The sequence below is a fragment of the Dromiciops gliroides genome, chromosome 3, assembly GCF_019393635.1.
Source record: "Dromiciops gliroides isolate mDroGli1 chromosome 3, mDroGli1.pri, whole genome shotgun sequence".
NCBI lineage: Eukaryota > Metazoa > Chordata > Mammalia > Microbiotheria > Microbiotheriidae > Dromiciops > Dromiciops gliroides.
This window is the reverse complement of record NC_057863.1, coordinates 239040274-239061856: the sequence shown is the minus strand read 5'-3', so window position 1 is coordinate 239061856 and position 21583 is coordinate 239040274. Positions and strand designations below refer to the sequence as shown.

Below are 21583 nucleotides of genomic sequence, written 5' to 3'. Positions count from 1 at the left end.
TCTGTAAATCCAGTTCTTAAGACAGGGCTACACATGGTAAGAACTCCATATTCGTGATAAGTTCCAGCTAATGTACAATATTTCAATGCAGTAATGACCACAGGACCCATTGAGGTGAATTGAGAGTATACTTTATGGTCCCAAACTATTCTTAATACTTTATTTTCTTCCTCAAATTTAATTTTTATTTTCTTTCTGATTATCAGTCATTTATTTTCTCTTCCTTCTACCCCTTGCTTTCCCCTAATAAAAAAGCAAACACCTCATAACAAATGCACATCATGAAACACCCTGAAAACTCTGGGATCATAACTACATCAGTGTCAAAATATGTATTTGTGATTAGAGACTATACATTAGCCTGTTGAGCAATACTGTTGCGTGATATAGAAAGGAATTTGCCATGGTTCAAATGATTCCTACTTTTGGCAAGTGGCCAGTGGAGTTTTTTGATGACTAAATAGTTCACAAAACTGATATAGTTTTCCCATTCATCTGGAGGAGTAGGGGGGTGGGGGTGGGGAGAGACTGGTGAAATAGAGGGAGGAATTCAAGGTGCCCTTGAAAGTCAATTATAGAGTTTTGTGAAAAGATCTAACCACAGAAAATTGAGAATATAATTCTTAGCAGAAACCATAAAATTCAGAAACATGAGCATTCATGGAAATAGGATTGAGTTAGATTAGAAATCAGTAATCCTAGGGTCCTGTTGGGTTCACCTTTGTCACATGAAGTTTCATGGCCTATTACCTTCAAACCAAGAGGAGAATGGAATAAGGAACGGAAACACTGTGGCTGATATTAGCTTAGCACCAGACCTGAATATATTGATGGGAACCCTGATATGGTCACAAGAAAAGCTAGAGAGACCTGGAAGAGCTGCAAGTAGGACACAGCTGCATCTGGCACAAATGGTGGCTAGAAAAAAAATTGAGAGAAAATAGAAGTCCTCCATGTGTAATAGCTATGAAATTTCCACTATTTCTGGTCAAGAGTGATAGATCTGGATGTATCTTCCCCATGTCTTTGCTTGCTTGATCCTCAGTTCTTCTTTGGTGTTTGATTAAGGTTGGATGGGGGAGGTGGGGCAAAACCCTATCATACCAGTCTTTGAGGTCATATGCTCATACATATAAATCTATTTTGATTTAAAATGCTCAAAGCTTTTTAAGGGCAACAGTCTAGTATGTAACTAATAACTACTCCTATTCCCAAGGACCTTCATATTACCTGGTGCTAGATGATATGCATGATTAGAAACTTCTTCCAGATAGTTAGATGGTAGTGAAGTGTTGTTCAACAGTGACAACATTGCCAAGGACAGCTAAAAACATAAGGCAGTAATATAGTCCTTATTACACTGATTTAGCCAGAGAGAGCCCTTAGGAGTTAGCAGAATTGGTGATTGACTACAAGAATGAATTTAGGGATACCTGAATGATTCACTTATAAAGAAACACCCTGAAGGATATAGGAACAGCTGCAAAAGATATTCCTTTAGTGGGTAACCCAATCCCAATCGCAAATTTATTCACTCTATTTTCTCTAATTTTTTTACCCTGGTTCTAAAGAATACTCACTAGTTTTATGGCAACCTGCCTGATTAACAAAACAATGTTCAATTTGGAAAAAAAATTTCCTTCTTTCACTTTCCTAATATTCTATTTTTTGCTAAAATAGGAAAAAAAAATTGACTTGTCTCTTCTTGGCAGCTGTCACTGACCAACCCTCAGCATTATAAAGCTTTACTATGGAATTATAAGGAAAATGTTTCATCAAGGAACCCCGTTTCTTGAAGAAACAAAGCGGGGACTATAACAATTAGAATGATGCCACCTGCTGGAGACTTACTATAGAAAAGCTCCACCATGAGGTGAAGGTCTCTGAGGGCAAGACCATGCGTCTTTTCTTTGGCGTCAGGAAGTGGTGTTTGCTTGTGGGAGGAAGAAGGGGGAGCCGGGCGCTCTGATTCACTCTCTTTCCTGTGGACTCTGGAAGAGAGCAGAGCTAGGAATGCTCTCTCCCTTTAATAGCTAGAGGAATCTAGGCCTTTCTCTTTCTCTTTACCAAATTCTTATTTTCCTTAATAAATGCTTAAAAGTCTAACTCTTGTTAAAGCTTATAATTTATTGGCGACCACTCATTAGATTTTAGATAGTTTAGCTAGAATTTTAGCCTTTACAAAAAGTAAAGCAAAATCTATTTACAGACAAAATCTAGGATTGTCAAGAATGTGAAAAGCTAGAGACATTTTTCAGTTAACCCCAATGATCTCCCAATCTCAACCCCACTCTGTTTTCTCCAGTTATCCTTTCCTCTTGTTCTAGAGAATATTCACTAGTTTTTCTAGCAACCAGGCTAATAGAATAATGGGTAATTAAGGTACTAATGGGAGTTATTTTTCACCCTTTCTATAACACCCTAACAAATTAATAAATTTGGAAAACATAAAGTGATCCATTATTTTTCCCTTCTGTTGGGTTGAAATCAAGAAAAAGAAAGGGGGAAAATACAATGGGAGAGAAGTCCTTTCTTCATAACGCTACCTATTCCTATTCCCCCCCCCCCAATAAGCAGGTGATGTAAGTCTTGTCAAACATATTTCTTACACATGTGCTTCACTAATATTATGGTCTAAATTTAAGCCTTCTCCTCCCTTAGGTGCTGTGTGTATTTATGGGCAAGAGTAAACCAGGTTTGGGGCAGCTGGGTGGTGCAGTGGATGGAGCACTGGCCCTGGAGTTGGGAGGACCTGAGTTCAAATCCGGCCTCAGACACTTAACATTTACTGGCTGTGTGACCCTGGGCAGATCACTTAACCCCAATTGCCTCACTTAAAAAAAAAAAAAAAAAAAAAAAAAGAGTAAACCAGGTTCTTAAAAGAAGATTTTGTACTAACCATCTTTAGTAGTAGGTGCACTCTAAGGATCCAACCTGCCATTTTGAAGAGATGTTTGGAAATGCTGCTATTATCACACTTGCAATGAACAATCTTTAAGTAGCAACTTTGAACCAAAATGCAGAGAGATAGTCACCCAAGTCAGGAAGACAGTTCAAAAGACTGACACCTTGACAATTAAGAGTGGATCTATAAAGAGGAAGAGACTCTGATAATTTAGCATGAAGATTCTCCAAAGAGAGAAAGGACTTCTAGATCCTGAGTTTACAGGAATTTTGAATTGCCTTTATCACATGTGTATCCTATATGTTTGCCTTGCTGCCATTGAAGATTAAGTTTGAGCTCACCTTTCTTATGGACACTGAGTATATTTGTGGGAGAGTGTGCCCCAGTTTTATGGAACTACTGTTCTCTCAACGTTATTTGAATAAATACCTTTGCTAAGAGATCATCAAGACCATGGACAATGGTTAATGGGAGACACATTGGTAGAGACTTGTAATCTAGACACCAATACCCCTCAAAACCCCCTACTGCAGCCTGAGCCAGATTAAAATGTAATTGGGAAATAGTTAACAAAATAATAAGAATACAATGCAATATAGAAATAATGGTGTAAATCTGTGGTTTTCTAAATCAAGATTTGCCAGAATGGATTTGTTTCTATTTGAGTTTGACACCACTGATCTAGAATATTAAAAAGGTGGCTTCATAGATTTACCCTTAGAACTTGATATAGCAGCCAGCTTCTGGGATTCTAGCCTGTGAGTGCCAGTGACAAGTTGGAAGAACAGTCCAGAGGCTGCTACATTATGTAAGGTATTCACATTTTAAAAACAATAGTGGGGTAGCTAGGCGGCACAGTGGATAGAGCACCGGCCCTGGAGTCAGGAGTACCTGAGTTCAAATCTGGCCTCAGACACTTAACACTTACTAGCTATGTGACCCTGGGCAAGTCACTTAACCCCAATTGCCTCATTAAGAAAAAAAAATAATAGTGAAATGGTTATAGAGGCAACATTGTGGTAGTACAGTATTGCACTTGGAGTCAGGAAGAGCTGGGTTCAAATCATACCTCCGATCCTTAAGGGAAGAAAAGGAACAAATATTTGTTAAGCACCTACTATGTGCCAGGTACTATGCTAAGCACTTTATAAATATCCTTTCATTTGATCCTTACAATAACTTTGTGAAGTTGGTAATCAGTTGGATGACTATGAACAAGTCACTTAAAACTCTTGTGGTATCAGGTACCCCTCTATCAATTAAGTCAGGAAAGGTTTTCAATACTGATCTTGTTATCTCCTTTTTTTGAAGGGAGAGTCCTCCATGATAAATGTCATAGAAAATAAAAAGATTTATACATTTAGAGCTAGAATAGCCCCTAGAAGTCATGAAAAAAGAAACCTTCATTTTATTGAAAAAAAAAAAACACTTCATTTTATGGTTGAAAAAATTGCGGCAGAGAGATTAAGCGTCTTGCCCAAGATCATATAGGTTACCTGTGTCAAAACTGGAATGCTTTCTATAGCTTATTATTAGGTTGCCCACAGATTGACTGATGGTATTTTGAGCCAAAAAAAAATTTCCAAAGACCAGCTACCAAATTTGCAATCTATATGGGTACAAAGGAGGAACCCAAATGAATGAAGTCATGAATCACTGAAGTGTTGAAATGATATTTCTTTTTCTAAATCACATTATCAGCAAAATTAATATATGTTTTCAACCATTTTCTGTATTTTTGTTTTGTTTTGCTTTTGTGGGGCAATGAGGGTTGAGTGACTTGCCCAGGGTCACACAGCTAGTAAGTGTCAAGTGTCTGAGGCTAGATTTGAACTCAGGTCCTCCTGAATCCAGGGCAGGTGCTTTATCCACTGTGCCACCTAGCTGCCCCCAGTTTCAGCCACTTTCTCAAAGATCCAAGTTAGTTTGTTTTTTGTCAATAAAACAAAACAAAACAAAAATAATGGGAAGAAATCATTTTTCAGGGGCACTGGAATAGTCCTGAGTAGAAGATCGCCAGATATAAAGTTTACCCAAGCAGTAGAAGGAGGTATTTACTGATGAACAGTTTATATTCTTTGGAAATCTTGAATTTTCACTCTCTTTAGTTAACCTTATGGGGGGTAGAGGTGGGGAGGAGAAAGAGACTCAAATTAGTCTTTGTAAATTATGCTGTCACTTATAATAACCCTAAAGCAGTTGTTCAAATCTTACATGCTGGTAACATCTGTCACATTAATTGTAGGCAATTACACTATCTCCTTGCCATGAAAATTAGACTTAAAGCTTTCAAGAATAAAAATGAAAAAATAATTGAAAACAACCCCAAACTTTAGGCTCTGTTTAGGCTTGGTTAAATTATTTTTAAGCTCGGTAATCTTTAAGTAACAACTTTGAACCAAAATCCCCAAATTTTAATATTTAATGTTCTGGATCTATACTCTGTTAATATTTAAAATACTCCCCCCCACACTAAAACTTTGCAATTAATTTTCCAACAGATATCTACCCCAAACCCAAACCACCCTATCATCCTCAACCTGGATCCTATGACAATGCTGGAGGTAAGAATTCTGGGCATTACATGTATTATTAGATCTTATCTTTATTGCATTCTAGGTATGGTTTCCTATTTTTTCCAGTTAGCCATTTGAAATTTTAGGCTCGTTGTGAATAATTGTAATTATTGTATTACAATGTATATAAAAAACCCCAAAACACTTGGAGCAACTGTATGACAAGTAAAATCGTAGAATAGTTTTATTTTTTCCCTTCCACTTTCTCTAATACTCAAACCTAAAAATAAAAGAAATATATGCCAGATATAGATTAATTATAGTTGAATAAATAAAATAATAAGAGAGATCCACTATTCAAGGTCAAAACAAGAATGAATCATATCCTTCTCTCCCTGTAGTGGCCAATCATGGATCTTGTCTCCAATGAACCATACATTCTCTTCATCCTTAGTACCCAATTCTCACCTGTTTTCCCCTGTGCAAGCTCCCATTATTCCCCCATTTGAATGGGGTATGTATATCTTAGAGCACTTACAACCTAACTTCAACCTAGGCACCTACAGTAGCAGCTTTGCAGGTGACATTGGGAAAAATTTTACCCTAGCTTTCAGCATACCCATCAGGAAAGAACAAAAATTATGGGAGTTCATTACCCCCAAATTTTGGAGAACACTGGCCAGAGGGCAATGAGACCTGTACCTGAGGAAAAAGAGAAAGAAACTGAACTAGGGACAGTTCTATTTTTCTGCACAAGTGACTCAAGATAGATCGTCTTTGTCAAACCCTGAAAATAAATTACCAAAGAGCTCATGGAGATTATAGGCAAAAAGCATTCTGAATTCTTTTGGATGGTAATTATGGTTAAATCCATCATGTTGTGAAGAAATCCTTCAGTTCTTGGTAGTCAGAAGTTATTTTGCCCAATTATCCCTTTCTACCAGAGTCCCAGTAATGGAACAACACTGTAGCTTAAGGCTGGGGTAATGGTAGCAATGTTTCTTCTCTCAGTAGCAATGATTGTTTGAGTGTAATCTACTATGGTTTCATGGTGATAGAGAGGACTGAAAAGGAACTGATTTCAAAGATAGTAATGGTGGGCAGCATAAAGTGACATAGGTAAGAGTAGGCAATGGTTAGCAATGGCCTTGTAGTATGGGAAACCTGCATTTAGTAGAAGCTAGGACCTAAGCCAGGGTGGGACAATATCAGGGACTTCTACCGTAGTGATACTTCCTCTCTCATCAGGTACAATGGTTGCAGGATAAGGGGTAGGGCTTTGATTCCATAGTTACTGTTTGATTATTCAGTCTTGCCTGACTCTTCATTACCCTGTGGATCTCCATAGACTATTCATGGGGTTTTCTTGTCAAAGATACTGGAATAGTATGCCATTTCCTTCTCTAGGCTTAGGTTCACACAGCTAGGAAGTAAGTGCCTGAGGTTAGATTTGCACTCAGACTTTCTGACTCTAGTGCTCTATCCATTGCACCACCTAGTTTCTGCATCTGATCCCACAGATTTCTCTTAAAAATGTGAAAGGCATTTTAGTTGGGTATAAGTTTAATAAAAGTCAATACTGTGGGGGGCAGCTAGGTGGCTCAGTGGATAGAGCACCGGCCCTGGAGTCAGGAGTACCTGAGTTCAAATCCGGCCTCAGACACTTAACACTTACTAGCTGTGTGACTCTGGGCAAGTCACTTAACCCCAATTGCCTCACTAAAAAAAAAAAAAAAAAAAAAAAAAAAAAAAAAAAAAAGTCAATACTGTGCCTGTCAAAATCTTGTCTATGTAACCTTCTGCCTTGTTTTTATTTCAAAAATAGTTTGAAAAATGATCATTCCAGCTTTTGATTTTGTGGGAAAAAAAGATAATTTTACATTTTATATTTTGCTTCCCATCAACAGGTAACATTAATGATTTAGATTTGGATGATGGACGCTACCCACCCAAGCCCAGACCCCCAGCAGGTAGGATGGATGATGCATTATTTACATTGTATCCAGTTAGTCAATAAGCACTTAAATACCTGTATGTGTCAGGCACTTTTTTAAGTTCTAGAGATACAAAGAGAGAAAAATGATGGTCTCTGCTTTCAAGGAGCTCATAGTGTAATGGAGTAAAGCAATAAACAACCGTATAAACAAGCTATGTACAAGATAAACAGGAAATAATTAACAGAGGGAAGGCACTGGAATTGAGATGGGTTGGGAAAGGCTTCCTGCAGAAAGAGGTATTTTATTTGGAACTTGAAAGAAGTCCTGGAATCCCGTAGGCAGACACGAGAAGCTTTCCCAACAGAGCAGGCAGCCCAAGAAAAGGCCCAGAAGTGAGACATGGAGGGGACCAGTGTCACTAGATCGAAAAGCATGTGTGTGGGGGCAATGCACTGTATAAGAAGACTAGAAAGGTGGTGGTAGGGGACATTATGAAGGGTTTTGAAAACCAAAGAGAGCATTTTTTATTTGATCCTGAAGATGACAGTGAACCATTGGAGTTTATTGAATATATGGGGGTGATGTGGTCATATCTGTCCTTTAAAAGGAAAATCATTTTGGCAGTTGAATGGAGGATGGAATGGAGTGGGGAGAGACTTAAGTCAGGCAGACCAACTAGCAGGCTTTTTGGAGTAGTCCAGGTGTATAGTGATAAAGTCCTACACCAGGTTGCAGCAATATCAGAGGGGAGAAGGGACATATTTAAGATGTTGCAAAGGTAAAATTGACATGCCTTGACAACAGATTGGCTGGGGAAGAGGGGAGCAGATGGTGAAGAGTTGAGATTGGGAGTCTGGGGGATTGACAATATGATTGTGCCTTCAACAGTAAGAGGGAAATTTGGAAGAGGGGGAGGGTTTAGGAAACTCAGGAAACCTGAGTTCAGTGTTGGGCATGTTGAGTTTAAGATGTCTACTGGAAATCCAGTTGGAGATATATGAAAGGTAGTTAGAAAAATAAGACCGGAGATCTAATTGATCTTTGATATAACTACAGCCTGATTCCCTTTAATAATGAATGGAGTTGGGGGCAGCTAGGTAGCACAGTGGATAAAGCACTGTCCCTGGATTTAGGAGGACCTGAGTTCAAATCAGACCTCAGACACTTGACACAAGCTGTGTGACCCCAGGCAAGTCACTGAACCCTCGTTGTGCCACTAATAATAATAATAATAGTTTTATTTAGGACAGCTAGATAGACCAATGGATAGAGAGAACTGATCTGAGAGTCAGGAAGACCTGAGTTCAAACCCAACCTTAGACATTGACTAGCAAATCGCTTAACTTCTGTATACCTCAATTTCCTTCTTTGTAAAATGAATATAATAATAGCACCAAAGGCCCAGGACTTTTGTGAGGATAAAATGAAATAAAATTTGTAAAGCATTTTGCAAATCTTAAAGTGCTATGTAAATGCTAGCTATTATTATTTAGTGCATGCTGGGTAATTAACAAATATTTAAGAACAAGGATAACAATAACAATGATGACCATATAGAATGTTTAAATTCTGGTATTTTGAAGTTTGGTGTTTATATTGACATGCAGAGGAATTCAAACTGGGAAAAGTTAATGGACTTTGGAAATAATAATTTTTAAACTTTTGGTTCTTTATGAATAACAATGTTATACCTTTTTCTCTCTCACCTGGAAAAATTAAACCTCATGGTAAAGAATATTCTATGTATAATAAAGTGAAGAATAGGAATGACATGACTATACTTTTGTTGTTAAACACAGTGCTCTACTCAAATATTTAACATTTAGAATCTTGTTTTCAAATATACTATGTTTTCTCATTTAGTTAATCCTGATTTTTTCACATTGAAAATAAATGACTATTTTGGGGGTACAAAGTTATATCCTAGAAGTTGTGTTAGAAAAGGTAATTACTATCTTATATTTGGGGCAGTTGCTTCTCTGTGAAAATATTTTACTTAAAAGTCAAATGCACTTAAATGATGGATATTATTTTGAAAATAATGATGGAAATTATTTTTAAAGCATTTAAAGAAAAAAAACATAAGGAAAATTTAACATCAAAGCCTCTAAATTTATAAATTTGAAATTATAAAAAAATGGCAAATTAGGAAATTTACTGCTTTTGTGTGTCACAAAAAGCTTCTTGTAAATGTAATCATGTATTTCTGTTTGAAGTGTTAGTCCCAGTTTTCTTTCCTGCAGGAGGAGGTGGATATCATTCCAATAATTTTGGCAACACGCATGGTAAAAGTATGACTTGGGAAGGCATTTTTATACATTTTATACAACAGCATTTTTATAGGGCCCAACAGCTGAAGTGAGCTGTCCCTTATGCAGAACTAACTCTTTTTGCAGACCTACCCACTGAGTTTGAGCACTTTTAGCTATTGCTTTTCCAGCTCTAGCAATTAATTATCTTTGCTTCTCTTTCGGGGTGATCTTAAAGACTTGTGGGCTTTGTTGAATCAGCAAGGTTAGCCTATTAGTTGGCATGTCCCTTACTTTGGGGATGGTTTTTGGCTGGAAATTCTGGGCTTCATCTGAGTAAATTTTCATTAATTTGGTATTTTTTTTTCCCTGCAGGAGGAGGGGGCTCTAACTCCAATTACAATAACCATGGTAAATGCTTGATTTGAGAGGAAGGAACTTAAAAAAAAAAAAAGTTTCCAGTTACATATGGGCTTTTCCCATCAGGGAATGGCTTTACATCGTGTTTCTGAGGGTCCATTGTTTTGCATTTGCTCTCTCAGTTGATTTTTCCACCATTCACATCTGCATTCTCTGATCATTCTTTCTTTGGCTTGCCATAATGCTGTAGCATAATAGCTCACATTTTGCCATTCTTTTTAAATAGGAAAGAAGCAAAACATTCTTTACCAGCACAGAACTATTAGAAATAGGAAGTTCAGAGATCTTTGGCATGTCCAAGTGGTTACAAATATGCTTCAGTAAGACCTTCATTGAAATTTGGGCAGAAGAAAATATTTGATCCTCTACTACAAACCCCACGGCATTCCAAGAGCCCATAGTCCCAAACCCTTGTGGTTCAGAAAAGAAAGCTTTCCCAGTTTCTATTCTTAGTAGGCCATTTAATATTTCCCTCTAGATCATGATTTCTATGCATGATTTCTATGCAACCCCCTTCTTTAAAATATTTGTCATTTAAGAATGAAATCTCATCCTGTACATTTTCTAATGGGTCTATGGTTGTTTTCTACTAAGGGAGAGAGAAAATGGTTATATTTATAGTGAGAAAAGTAGGTTATCTCCTCATTATCTTAATTTCCTCCTTAGGGAGGTTCTTAATTTGGACTTCCTTAGGTCCTAAGACATCCTCCAAGGTGGGTACCTTTTTTCCCTAGGGCTGTGTTTTGGGGGGTTAAATGTCATAAGGTGAATATAAGGATACATTTGATCTTTCTGCACATGTTCCTAAAGACATGCTTGGACTTGTCAGAGCCAGAGGGTCTCTCTGTTTATGATATCTACTTATTTTGAGATCTGGTTTCTAGCTACAGTTTCTGTTTCCTGCCATCTAGGAATATTAATGGTTATTAATGGTTAATGATCCCTGATTACCTTCCCTGAGATTCTATTGATAGTGTTGGTTGACAGTAACCCTCTGGTTACCCAGGTCTTAGGTTATCTGTTAACCCTTTTTTAGCTACAGTTGATAGGGGGTCTGTTAACCCTTTTAGCCTCCTCCATCACTATTTTTACTTTTTTTTTCATGGTGTTTTCCTTTTGGTTTGTTTTTTCTTTCACAACATGACTAATATGGAAATTTGTTTTACATGATTACACATATATAACCTACATCAAATTGTGTACCATTTTAGAGAGAAGTGGGGGAGGAAGGGAAAGAGAAAAATTTGGAATTCAAATTTTAAAAAAATGAATGTTGGAAACTCTCTTTACATATAATTGGAAAAAATAAAATACTATTAAAAAGAAGAAGAAAAGAAGAAGAAGAAGAAAAGAAGAAGAAGAAAAGAAGAAGAAGAAAAGAAGAAGAAGAAAAGAAGAAGAAGAAAAGAAGAAGAAGAAGAAGAAGAAGAAGAAGAAGAAGAAGAAGAAGAAGAAGAAGAAGAAGAAGAAGAAGAAGAAGAAGTAGAAGAAGAAGAATTAGAATTGTCTGGCTGCTTAGCGTGGCCCAAAATTATAAGATGTGCTATTATCCTTAGAACCAGAACAGTATTGCTATCAGACTATTCTATTATTTATTAGCTTTGCCATGGTCATGAACAAATAGCAGTGGTAATGTCTTTACAGAACTTCTCTTCCTGGAGACATGTTTCTAGGAAAATGTCTCTTTTTAATTTTAGCTCTATTATCAAAAGAGGAGCACACTCCTTTCCCTGTCTTAGATCATTAGTAAAGGATTCCCCCATTTGGTAAATATGCATGAGTGAGGTAAACAGGAACAGCCCTAAGACCATGACTAAGATGATTAAAACTAAACCCAAAGGCTCAGATAAATCCGGGTGTGTCAACATTATTCATCCCTGGGAAGTGAACAAACTTGTTTAGCATTACTAGTCTTGACTCCTGAGCACTTAGACAGGAGTGCTTTTCCTTGCTTCCCCTCATCCCTAATGGTGGAGTCCCCTTTTCCCTCTACATCCCTCCAAGTGCAGCCAGTAGATGAAAAAAGGACATACTCATACTGAAGAGTCACAAGAGAAAGGAACAAGAATATTATCTCATTTGTCCTAACTCTGTTTTTCTTGAGGTTGGCAAGGGTCCTAAGACACTATTGTAGTATCATATATTTAAAACTGGAAGGGACTTTAGAAGTCAAATAGTCTAAAATCTTCCTTTTTCAGATGAGGAAAATGAAACCCTGGGAGGTTAAATAAATTGTCCAAGGTCACACAGGTAGTAAGTAAATGGAGCCAGGATTCTAATCAAGGACCTCTGACTCTAAATCCCATGACATTTCTTAAACACCATGTTACTTCTCAGTTCAACTGAAGTAATTTTTTAAAAAAAAATCTGTTTGTGTCTGAGCCAAACTCTTATGAATAAACAATTTCCTTCAAAGAGCATTTATCTTTTTGCATTATCAGATATCATTTTTCAAATACTGGCTAAATTCATTTTTAGGTTTTTAAAAAAGGTTTTATTGATGTTTTTGCTTTTAAACCATGGCTTATTTACTATTAATAGTGACTCGCGGGGGCAGCTAGGTGGCACAGTGGATAAAGCACTGGCCCTGGATTCAGGAGGAACTGAGTTCAAAGCCAGCCTCAGACGCTTAACACTTACTAGCTGTGTGACCCTGGGCAAGTCACTTAATCCTCATTGCCCTGCCAAAAAAAAAAAAAAAGTAAAAAAAAAATAGTGACTCGCCCCAGTAATAATGAAAACCTCTCTTCTAATAAAGAAGAACATTTAAGGGAAACCAGTAGAGATAGCTACCGAATTGGACAACATGCACCACATTCCATATTCCTTTCTCTGGAGAGCAGCAAAGTATATTCATCATCAGTTCTTCAAAAAAAGATCTGCCATTAGAATTTAGCAAAATTTAGTTGCCTAGGGACAGCTAGGTGGCACAGTGGATAAAGCAACAGCCCTGGATTCAGGAAGACCTGAGTTCAAATAGCTTTCCCAATGTTCTTTGAATTCTTCACATTTATAATTTATGGCAAAATAAAGTTCTATTTTGTTCAAATATCACAATTTGTTTATTTACCACTTCAGGTTCTTTGCCCTCACAGAAAGTATTACTATGAATAATTTAATTTATATATCTGTATACACACACACACACACATACATATATATATATGATCTTTTTTATATATATGAGGAAAATGAAACCCTGGGAGGTTAATAACCAAAAGAGTATTCCTATATTTCTAGGGCAAAATATATGAATAAGTCAATGACTTTTGGGGCATAAATCCAGTTTATATTCTAGAACAGTTAGACAAAACCACCAAGCTCTACCAACAGTGTATTCATGTGTCTAGCTTCACACATCCCTCCAACTGTTTTCATCTTTTATAATCTTTATTAGGATTTTAAAGTATTAGTCACTAACTTTGTCCCTTATCTTTAATTTTCCTTAAAGGAATTGATATATATTTGTGGTGTAATAAGTAACTCTCTGAATGAAACTCCCAGTATTAGATTTTGCATTTTCTCTCCTAACTATCCGAATTAACATAACTTAGTCAATTGTATTTTTTCCCATGTTTCTCTAGCCAAAACAAAACAAAACAAAACAGAGATAAGCCATATGCAGTTTTTAAAAAAATTTTTTTTTTGGTGGTTTCTAACCTGTACCTTAGGCTGTGATTGCTTATATTTTACTGTTTTGTTATCTGAAATTGACTACTTACTTTTGGGATAAAAATGTACTAATTTTTTCAGCTTTTACATTAGGTTGCTTGGGACTGTGCATGCTGCATGAGCAAGAGAAGGGTTTGTTTTGATTTCATACTTTATTGATTGATCTTCCAATTTAATGGAATACTTTTCTCTCCTACAGGAGGAGGGGGATATAATCCCAATTCTCATTATGGAAATACTTATGGTAAATTAATTATTTTGAAATGGTGTTAAAGATGTTAAGAAAAGAGACATGCTGATAGATGTTTAACAACTGGCTCTCCAAAATAATTGCTCCAAACAAGTTTAATTTGCATCATTAACATTTTCTCCTCTCTTAAGTCTAAACATTCAACAAAACAAATCAAACTCTGATTTGTTGCCTTTGCTAATTTCTGAGGGAGTACATGCTTGCGCTGAAAATTTAACAATTGTGTCTCATAAGCCAGTTTGAGCTGGCCCAAGCACACCTGTAGAACTAGCACTTTTTTTTTGCAGGCCCTGTGGCAGAATGTATGCACTCTTCGTGGTTTTGCTTATAGCTATTGACTAATTAACTTTACATTTTTTTGTGTTGTTGTCAGTCATGTAATAACATTTTTGGGTATGGTTTACCTGTAATTAATTGTTTGGTCTAGATTTATTTTATAGTCACATTTTTTTCCCCTTCTAGGTGGAGGAGGATATTCAAATTATGGAAACACACACGGTAAATGAAAAAACTACTTGATTCAGTTCTCTTTTACTGTATAAGGGAAAGAAACTGTCATAGAGTGTTGGTATGGACAATGCAGGTTTATTATAATGAAATGGTAATGATACCTATCACTGGAGTCTGTCCTATACGCTTTTACAAAAGAAATTTTCCTTAAGTATAGACATGACCATGTGATTCCTCTATTCAATTAATTCTGGTACTTCCTGTTGTCTTGAGATTAAAATATAAACTCACCTGTTTAGCTTTTAAATGCTTACATCACCTATTCCCAGCCTACCTTTCTAGCCTCAGTAGACATTATTGCTCTTTTAGCATTCTATGATTCCAGCCAATCAAGTCTTTCTAAAGCTCCTCATACATGCCATTTTAGTTGTCTTCTTACTTTTGTATTCCTCATCCCCATGCCTGAAATTTCTCCTTCCTTACCTCTGCCAGCTCTGAGTTCCTCTCTTCCTTTAAAATATAGTTCAGACACCTTCGACATGAACCCAGTCTTGATACCCAACTTCCAATGTCCTCCCTCCCAAACTACCTTATATTTAGCTACTCTTTCCATATGTATTTATTACCTTTATGTTTATGCTGTACATAGTGTTACCTATACTCATCTCCCCTACTAGAATATAAGATCATTGCTAATAGGGGTTGTTTCATTCTTTATTCTTAAATCCTCAGCACCTAGTAAAGTTCCTGGAACAGAATGACACTTAATACTTATGGGTTGATGAACTTCCTCCCACATTTCCTAAATACATATGCAGCATATCACATCATAGTATATAGAACTTGAAGGATTCTTTGGGATCATTTCCTCATTTGTCAATGAGGAAACTGTGAGGTGGAATGTTTAGACTAAGATCATACTTGATGTCTCCCTGTTCCCTGAAAAGTCCTCATCTGAAATCTTGTAAGATAATGCATACATACATACATACACACACGTGTGAATATACACACATGTACACACATGCATGTATATGTGCATTTGCATATACCTATATGTATGTATGCACATACATGTATACATATATACATGTACATGCCAGGACAACAGGGCTCTCAGGGTTTTTTTCTTATTAATCTTGTGAAGTTTTTAATAAGTGAGTTTTTCTGTATTTAAAAGTAGATTTTTGTCATTTATGTTTTAAAAATAATTCTTGTTTTGTTCCTTTCAGTGTCACATGGGTAGCTAGAATGTTATTTATGAGTAATCAGAGAATTTCCATACTGTTAAACCTTTCTCTTCTTCATCACAGGTGATTCAATAGCTAGAATTGTTTCTCCCATTGTTTCTGTGGTTGTAGTATCACTTGTTGGAGCAGCAACCAGCTATTTTGCTTACAACCGGAGGAGAAATTGCTGCCGATCAAATGGTGAGCTTCAAATTAGATTTTACAAATTTATGTCACACAGCCTCACCTTGACTCTCACTGCTTCTAGGCAATTCTACTATACCTCCCTAATCAACTCACTATCACACTCTCCACTGTGGCTCTTCCAAACCTCCTCAAACCTCCCATGGCTCCCCCTCTCCCAACTCCCTCAGGAAAGAACTTAGCCTCATATTTTACAGGTAAAAAAAAGAAGCCATTTGCCATGAACTCTTCCTTCTCCCCTCTTCCTCATGTCCTATCACATATATGCCTTCTACCACTCTCTCCTCCTCCCCCACTGTTTCACATGATGAAGTGGCTGCACTCCTTACCAAGGCTAACCACTCTACTTGTTTAAATGATCCCATTCCATCCCATCTCTGCCAACATATTGTCCCCTCTGTCATTACCACTCTATTACTTATTTTCAACCTCTCCCTCTCTACTGTCTCTTTTCCTACTGCCTAAAAACATTCCCATTTCTCCCCATCCCCAGAAAGCCCTCACTTGACCCTTCCATTCCTGCTTACTCTTGTCCTATTTCTCTTCTTAGCAAAACTCTTTATAAAGGCTGTCTACAATAGGTACCTCCACTTTCTCTCTTCTCTCTCTTTTCTTAATCCTTTACAGTTTGGCTTCTAACTTTATCATTTCACCAAAACTACTCTCTCCAAAGTTATCAATGATCTCTCTCTCTCTCTTTTTTTTTTTTTTGGCGGGGTAATGGAGCTAAGTGACTTGCCCAGGGTCACACAGCTAGTAAGTATCAAGTGTCTGAGACCTGGTTTGAACTCAGGCCCTCCTGACTCCAGGGCCGGTGCTCTATCCACGGCCGAAACTAGCTGCCCCGAAGATTAGAATCTTTAATTTAATGTTTTTCTATTCCGTAGCATTATTTTTATTTTTTTACTACCACATTATTTTAAACACTGACCTAACCCGTAGCATAGTTCTAAAGATGGAAAGACCTTATAGGTGATCTAGTTCCATCCTCAGATTCTATAGATACAAAACTTAGCTGTCAAAATGATAGTCCTAAAACCCATCTACTCGCTAAACTCCTCTGTTGAGTTGTTTCAGTCATGCCTGACTGTTTGTGACTTCCTTTATAGTTTTCCTAGCAAAGATATTGGAATGGTTTGCATTTTCATCTCCAGATCATTTTACAGATGAGGAAATTTGGGCAAACAGGATTAAGTGATTTACTAATGTGTATCTGATGTGAGTGTCATGATGAGTCTTCCTGATTCCAAGCCCAATGCTCTATCCACTGTGCCACCTCAATACATTCCAGTGGAACCCTATTTCTTCCAGGATCAAGTATAAAATCCTTTGTTTGGTGTTCAAAGACCTTTATAACTTGCTCCACATTCAAATTTTCTTATACCTTATAACCCATTCCTTGCCATGCTTCACACAACATACTCCATCTCTTAGTTCTGACTTTTTTTTTTTTAACTACCTATCCCCCAAACCTGGAATCCTCTCCCTTCTTAACTCTTCTTTGGAGCTTCCCTGCCCTTCTTCAAGTCCCAACTAATATCCTACTTTTTACAGAAAACCTTTCCTGATCCCCCTTAATTCTCATGCTTTCTCTCTGTTAATTATTTCCAATTTATTCTGTATATAAGTTGTATGAAGTTGTTTGTACATTGTCTGTTCCATTAGTTTCTGAGCAACTTGAGAGCAGTGACTATCTTTTGCTGTTCTTTTTAACCCCAGCATTTAGCACAGTGCCTGATACATGATAGAAACTTAATAAAATGTTATTGACTGACTATATATTGACAGACTAGCTGATATTAAGTTGGTAAATAGGGGTCTTATGAAACCTCAGGTCTTCCACCTCCAAAGTTCCCTACCATGCTGGTTCCCTATTAGTACAATTGCAAATATGGATAGCAATATTTTTCACACTCAGCTATACCAAAGAAAAAACTTAACTTTTTTTCTGTGAATTTTTTCATTCATTTACAATTAATTTTTTTAAAGTGTGTGTAAAACATGAAATTTTAAATTTAAAAAGTCACAAAAGAAATAGAAGCTTTCTGCTGGGTAGTTCAGCAAACCTAGCACCTATCAGGAGGTATCTGCTCACCCCAGAAGCTGCACTGAAGAACTTTGATTCACCGATGCAGTTAGTGGGCCACAACATTCAGAGTTCCCCCATTTAATTGTATTTGAAATTCATAAATACAGCTCTACAATGTAGATCAGAAATGAGGAAGTGGTGCTTGATCCCAGCAATAGTAATTGAAAATTTAAATATAGGCCTTATACTAGAATGTTATAGTTCTTACCTTTATTTTCCTGCTTGTGGATATAAGAATGGTGTTCAGAGAAGAAACAGTGATCAGATGTCACATTGCAAGCCCACTGGAATTTTTTAGTTTTGGCCTCAATTTTCTGTAAATTGCAAGATTGTCTCCCTCTGCTGGTAGTCGAGAAAGTTGCAATGACATATCTCACAAAAAGCAGACCTTGCAAATTTTCTTAAATAAATTTAGAAAAGACAAATTATGCCATTAGACATAAGTTTTATCTTTATTTTTTATTGCTCTCCAGTTTACAAGAGCTTCTAAGATCTAACATTTGCCCATCAGCCTCATTTGAGTTGTGCTTTGGGGGGAAAGGGGATCTGGACCTGTGGTTTAACCAGTGTATAAAAATCCTCTTTATAAATGCAATCCAACACCTTCCTGTATAAGAAGTTTCTCTGAAACAGCCCTAACATGTGGCTACCAATTTTCTACTGAAGGATTTGGTAAGGCAGGTAGCAGACAAAGTGAATACAGCATGGACCTGGAATCTTGAAGATCTGAATTCAAATCTAGGCTCAGATACTCACCAACTATGTAATTCTAGGCAAATGACTTGAACCACTTATCTGCTTCAGTTTCCTTATCTTCAAGATGAAGATAATAATAGCATTTACATTTCAGGATTATTGTGAGGATCAAATATGTATAAGGCATTTTGGAAAACTTAAAGCACTATATAAATGCTAGCGATTATTGGCTATTAAAAGGAAGAACTTAGTACTTTTCAAGGCAGCTCAAAGCATATACTTTAGCTAGCTCTAATTCGTAGATTGATGGAGTTTTTTCCCCCTCTTACCTCAAGCCTATTTTTTTTCCATTTGTAATTTCTAACCGTTGTTCCTAGTTCTGCTCTCTGGGACAAGTCTAATATTTCTCTCACCACTTGACCCTTCAAAAATTTTAAATTTTAGGAACAAAAGTTGAGAGCCAAAAGGGAACTTAGAGATCATTTAGTCTAATCTCATCATTTTTCAGATGATGAAACTGAGTCCAAAGCATGACTTTCCCAAGGTTACTAAAGTACAATTTTGGGATAACACACTGCCTCTTGAGACAGCTGGAAGCCAGCTATTATATTTCCCCTAGCATTTCTCTTCTCTGGGTTAAACATATCCAATTTCAACTGCCCTTCTCTGGAAATCCCCAGCTTTTTACTGACCTTACTAAAATATGGCATCTAGAACTAAATATATTACCCCCGCTGTACTCTGACCAGGACAGTTATTACTCCCATTTTTCTAGACATTCTGCTTTTTATAATGCAGTCTAAGATATCATTAGCTTTTGGAGCTACCACCTTGGACTATTGACTCAGACTAAAATTGGAATCCATTAGAAATTCTAACTCTTTTTTGAATTAATTGATATTGATTCAAAACTCCTTCATTTTATGTCTGTGAAATTGACTTTTTGAACTTGTGGAGTATTTTGATTTTATGCTCATCTTATTCAAATTAACCCAGGTTTGTGCCATGTATAGGTATTTTTGGATCTTCAATCTGTCATCCAGTGTATTAGTTATCCCTCCAAACTTTGTGTCACTTGGAAAAAAGTTGTTAAGTAGCTGAAAATATGCTGAATTTATAGTCAGAGGCCTTAAGGCTGAATTTGGACTTTGCCACTTATTACTGACCTTGGAAATGTCACTTGACCTTTATGGGCCTCAGTTCTTCATGGGTAAAATGAAGAGGTTAGACAAGATGCCATCTGAAGTTCTTTTCAGCTCTAGATCTATGATCCCATGAACAAAGGACCCCAGGATGATTCCTTCCTCCAAGTTAATATTGACACTAATGATTATGTTAGAAGTTTAGTCATTCCACCAGCTCAAAATCCAATTAACTCTACTATCATTTCAATTTATCTACAAGTTTAAATTGTCAAATGCTTTTCTGAAATCTATGTGAATTCCACGTTGGGCATTCCAAAGGATGACATTTTCTTTACAATCTTCCTTTTCAGAGACAGAGAATGTCTGAAAGAGGCAGGAATCTGCAATGACTTTCACATGAACTCGACTAGAACATTTATCAAGTTTGTTATATAGATGTATGTGTGTGTGTAATTGCGACCCACTAATATATTAAAAGAATCTTCTTCTAAAAAGTGTGATTCACCTAAATGAGAATTCCAAATTTTTTGGAAAGTATAGATGCAAAAAATATTTACCAGAAGTATAATGATACTTTTTTAAAAAGAAGTCTAACTTAATGGCTAAATTATTTATTGTGGAAATAAGAACTTGCACTCTGCTCCTAGTTCTTAGAAAACCTTTTATAATAATATATAAATGTTTTAGCTTCATTTCTTGTGTTATAATATCTGACTGGCACAGTTTTAAAGGGAAAACTATAGATGTACATAGTCCCCCAATCCATATAGATTTGGTGACAATGAAAAGGTGAAGAAGATAGCCCATTCCAATAATATTTTTGTGGGGAAAGTCACCACCAAAAATGATGAGTATTTATTTCAACTGTAGATCTTAATTATGAGTGAAATTGAGTTAATTATTTCCTACATTGGCAGGAAAGCCTGGATACTGCACTGTCAGCTGATATTTCTGTGACTATTAGGGCACTACTAGGAGAAAACTAAATGGCATTATTAAATTGAGATTATAAATGCAAAATGCAAAAAACAAAATGCTTAAGGTAGTGATTTGCAAACCTTATTATTCCATTCTTTCTAGGATTTATTAAAATAAGAACTAGAAAAACGGGCTATTGTTGAGTCATTATAACTTCTAGGTTTTTAATGTGTTGCCATAAGCATTCAGATTTAACAAATATCAGTATTCCATTTCCTTCAATGTGATGCTTTTGTAGCATTACATGTAAATTTTTAAATGCTTTAACCTCAGCAATTGTGTTGAAATGTTTATATACAAATGTGTAATTTGACCAATAGAATGCAAGCTCCTTCAGGGCAGGGATTGTTTCTTTCTTTCCTTTCCCTTTTTTTTTTTTTTTAATATCCCTAGAACCCAGAATGGTGCCTGACACTTCAGTGGTGTTTAATAAGACCTTTTGATGGAGTAACTAATGAGACATATATGGCACCAGTTTCTGAGGGAAAACTAAAGAGGCACTTAGCTGTTCATGGCAGATATGCTCAGCAACATTGAAAAAATGGTAGAGAACCTACTCCCTGGTTTAGTACAGAAGAGCTAAACTCTTTACAAGATCTAAAATTCAGAAGTAGACCAAATCTGATCCAGCTCCCACCTGCTACTTTCACCTACATGTTGTTTTGGGGGAGTGGGAAAGGGTAATGCTTTGGTGTGTTTATTAATAAATGAAATGGTATGGAATATAGGATGGATATAGAATTTTCTAAATCCTGTTAAAATCTCACTCTACCAGGGCAGCTAGGTGGCACAGTGGATAAAGCACCAGCTCTGGGTTCAGGAGGACTTGAGTTCAAATCTGGT

At 36.6% G+C, this 21583-nt stretch overlaps 1 protein-coding gene across 1 annotated transcript in view; it reads left to right on the top strand.

The window, feature by feature from the left end:
• XG (Xg glycoprotein (Xg blood group)) overlaps nucleotides 1-20223 on the top strand; it is a 55883-nt gene extending 35660 nt beyond the window's left edge. The window contains exons 4-8 of the mRNA XM_043999206.1: nucleotides 5407-5469; nucleotides 7329-7391; nucleotides 14412-14447; nucleotides 15713-15829; nucleotides 20113-20223. Coding sequence (XP_043855141.1) covers nucleotides 5407-5469; nucleotides 7329-7391; nucleotides 14412-14447; nucleotides 15713-15829; nucleotides 20113-20129 — 296 coding nt within the window. The 3' untranslated portion in view covers nucleotides 20130-20223. The remainder of the gene's footprint in view (nucleotides 1-5406; nucleotides 5470-7328; nucleotides 7392-14411; nucleotides 14448-15712; nucleotides 15830-20112) is intronic.
• The last annotated feature ends 1360 nt before the right edge of the window (nucleotides 20224-21583 follow it).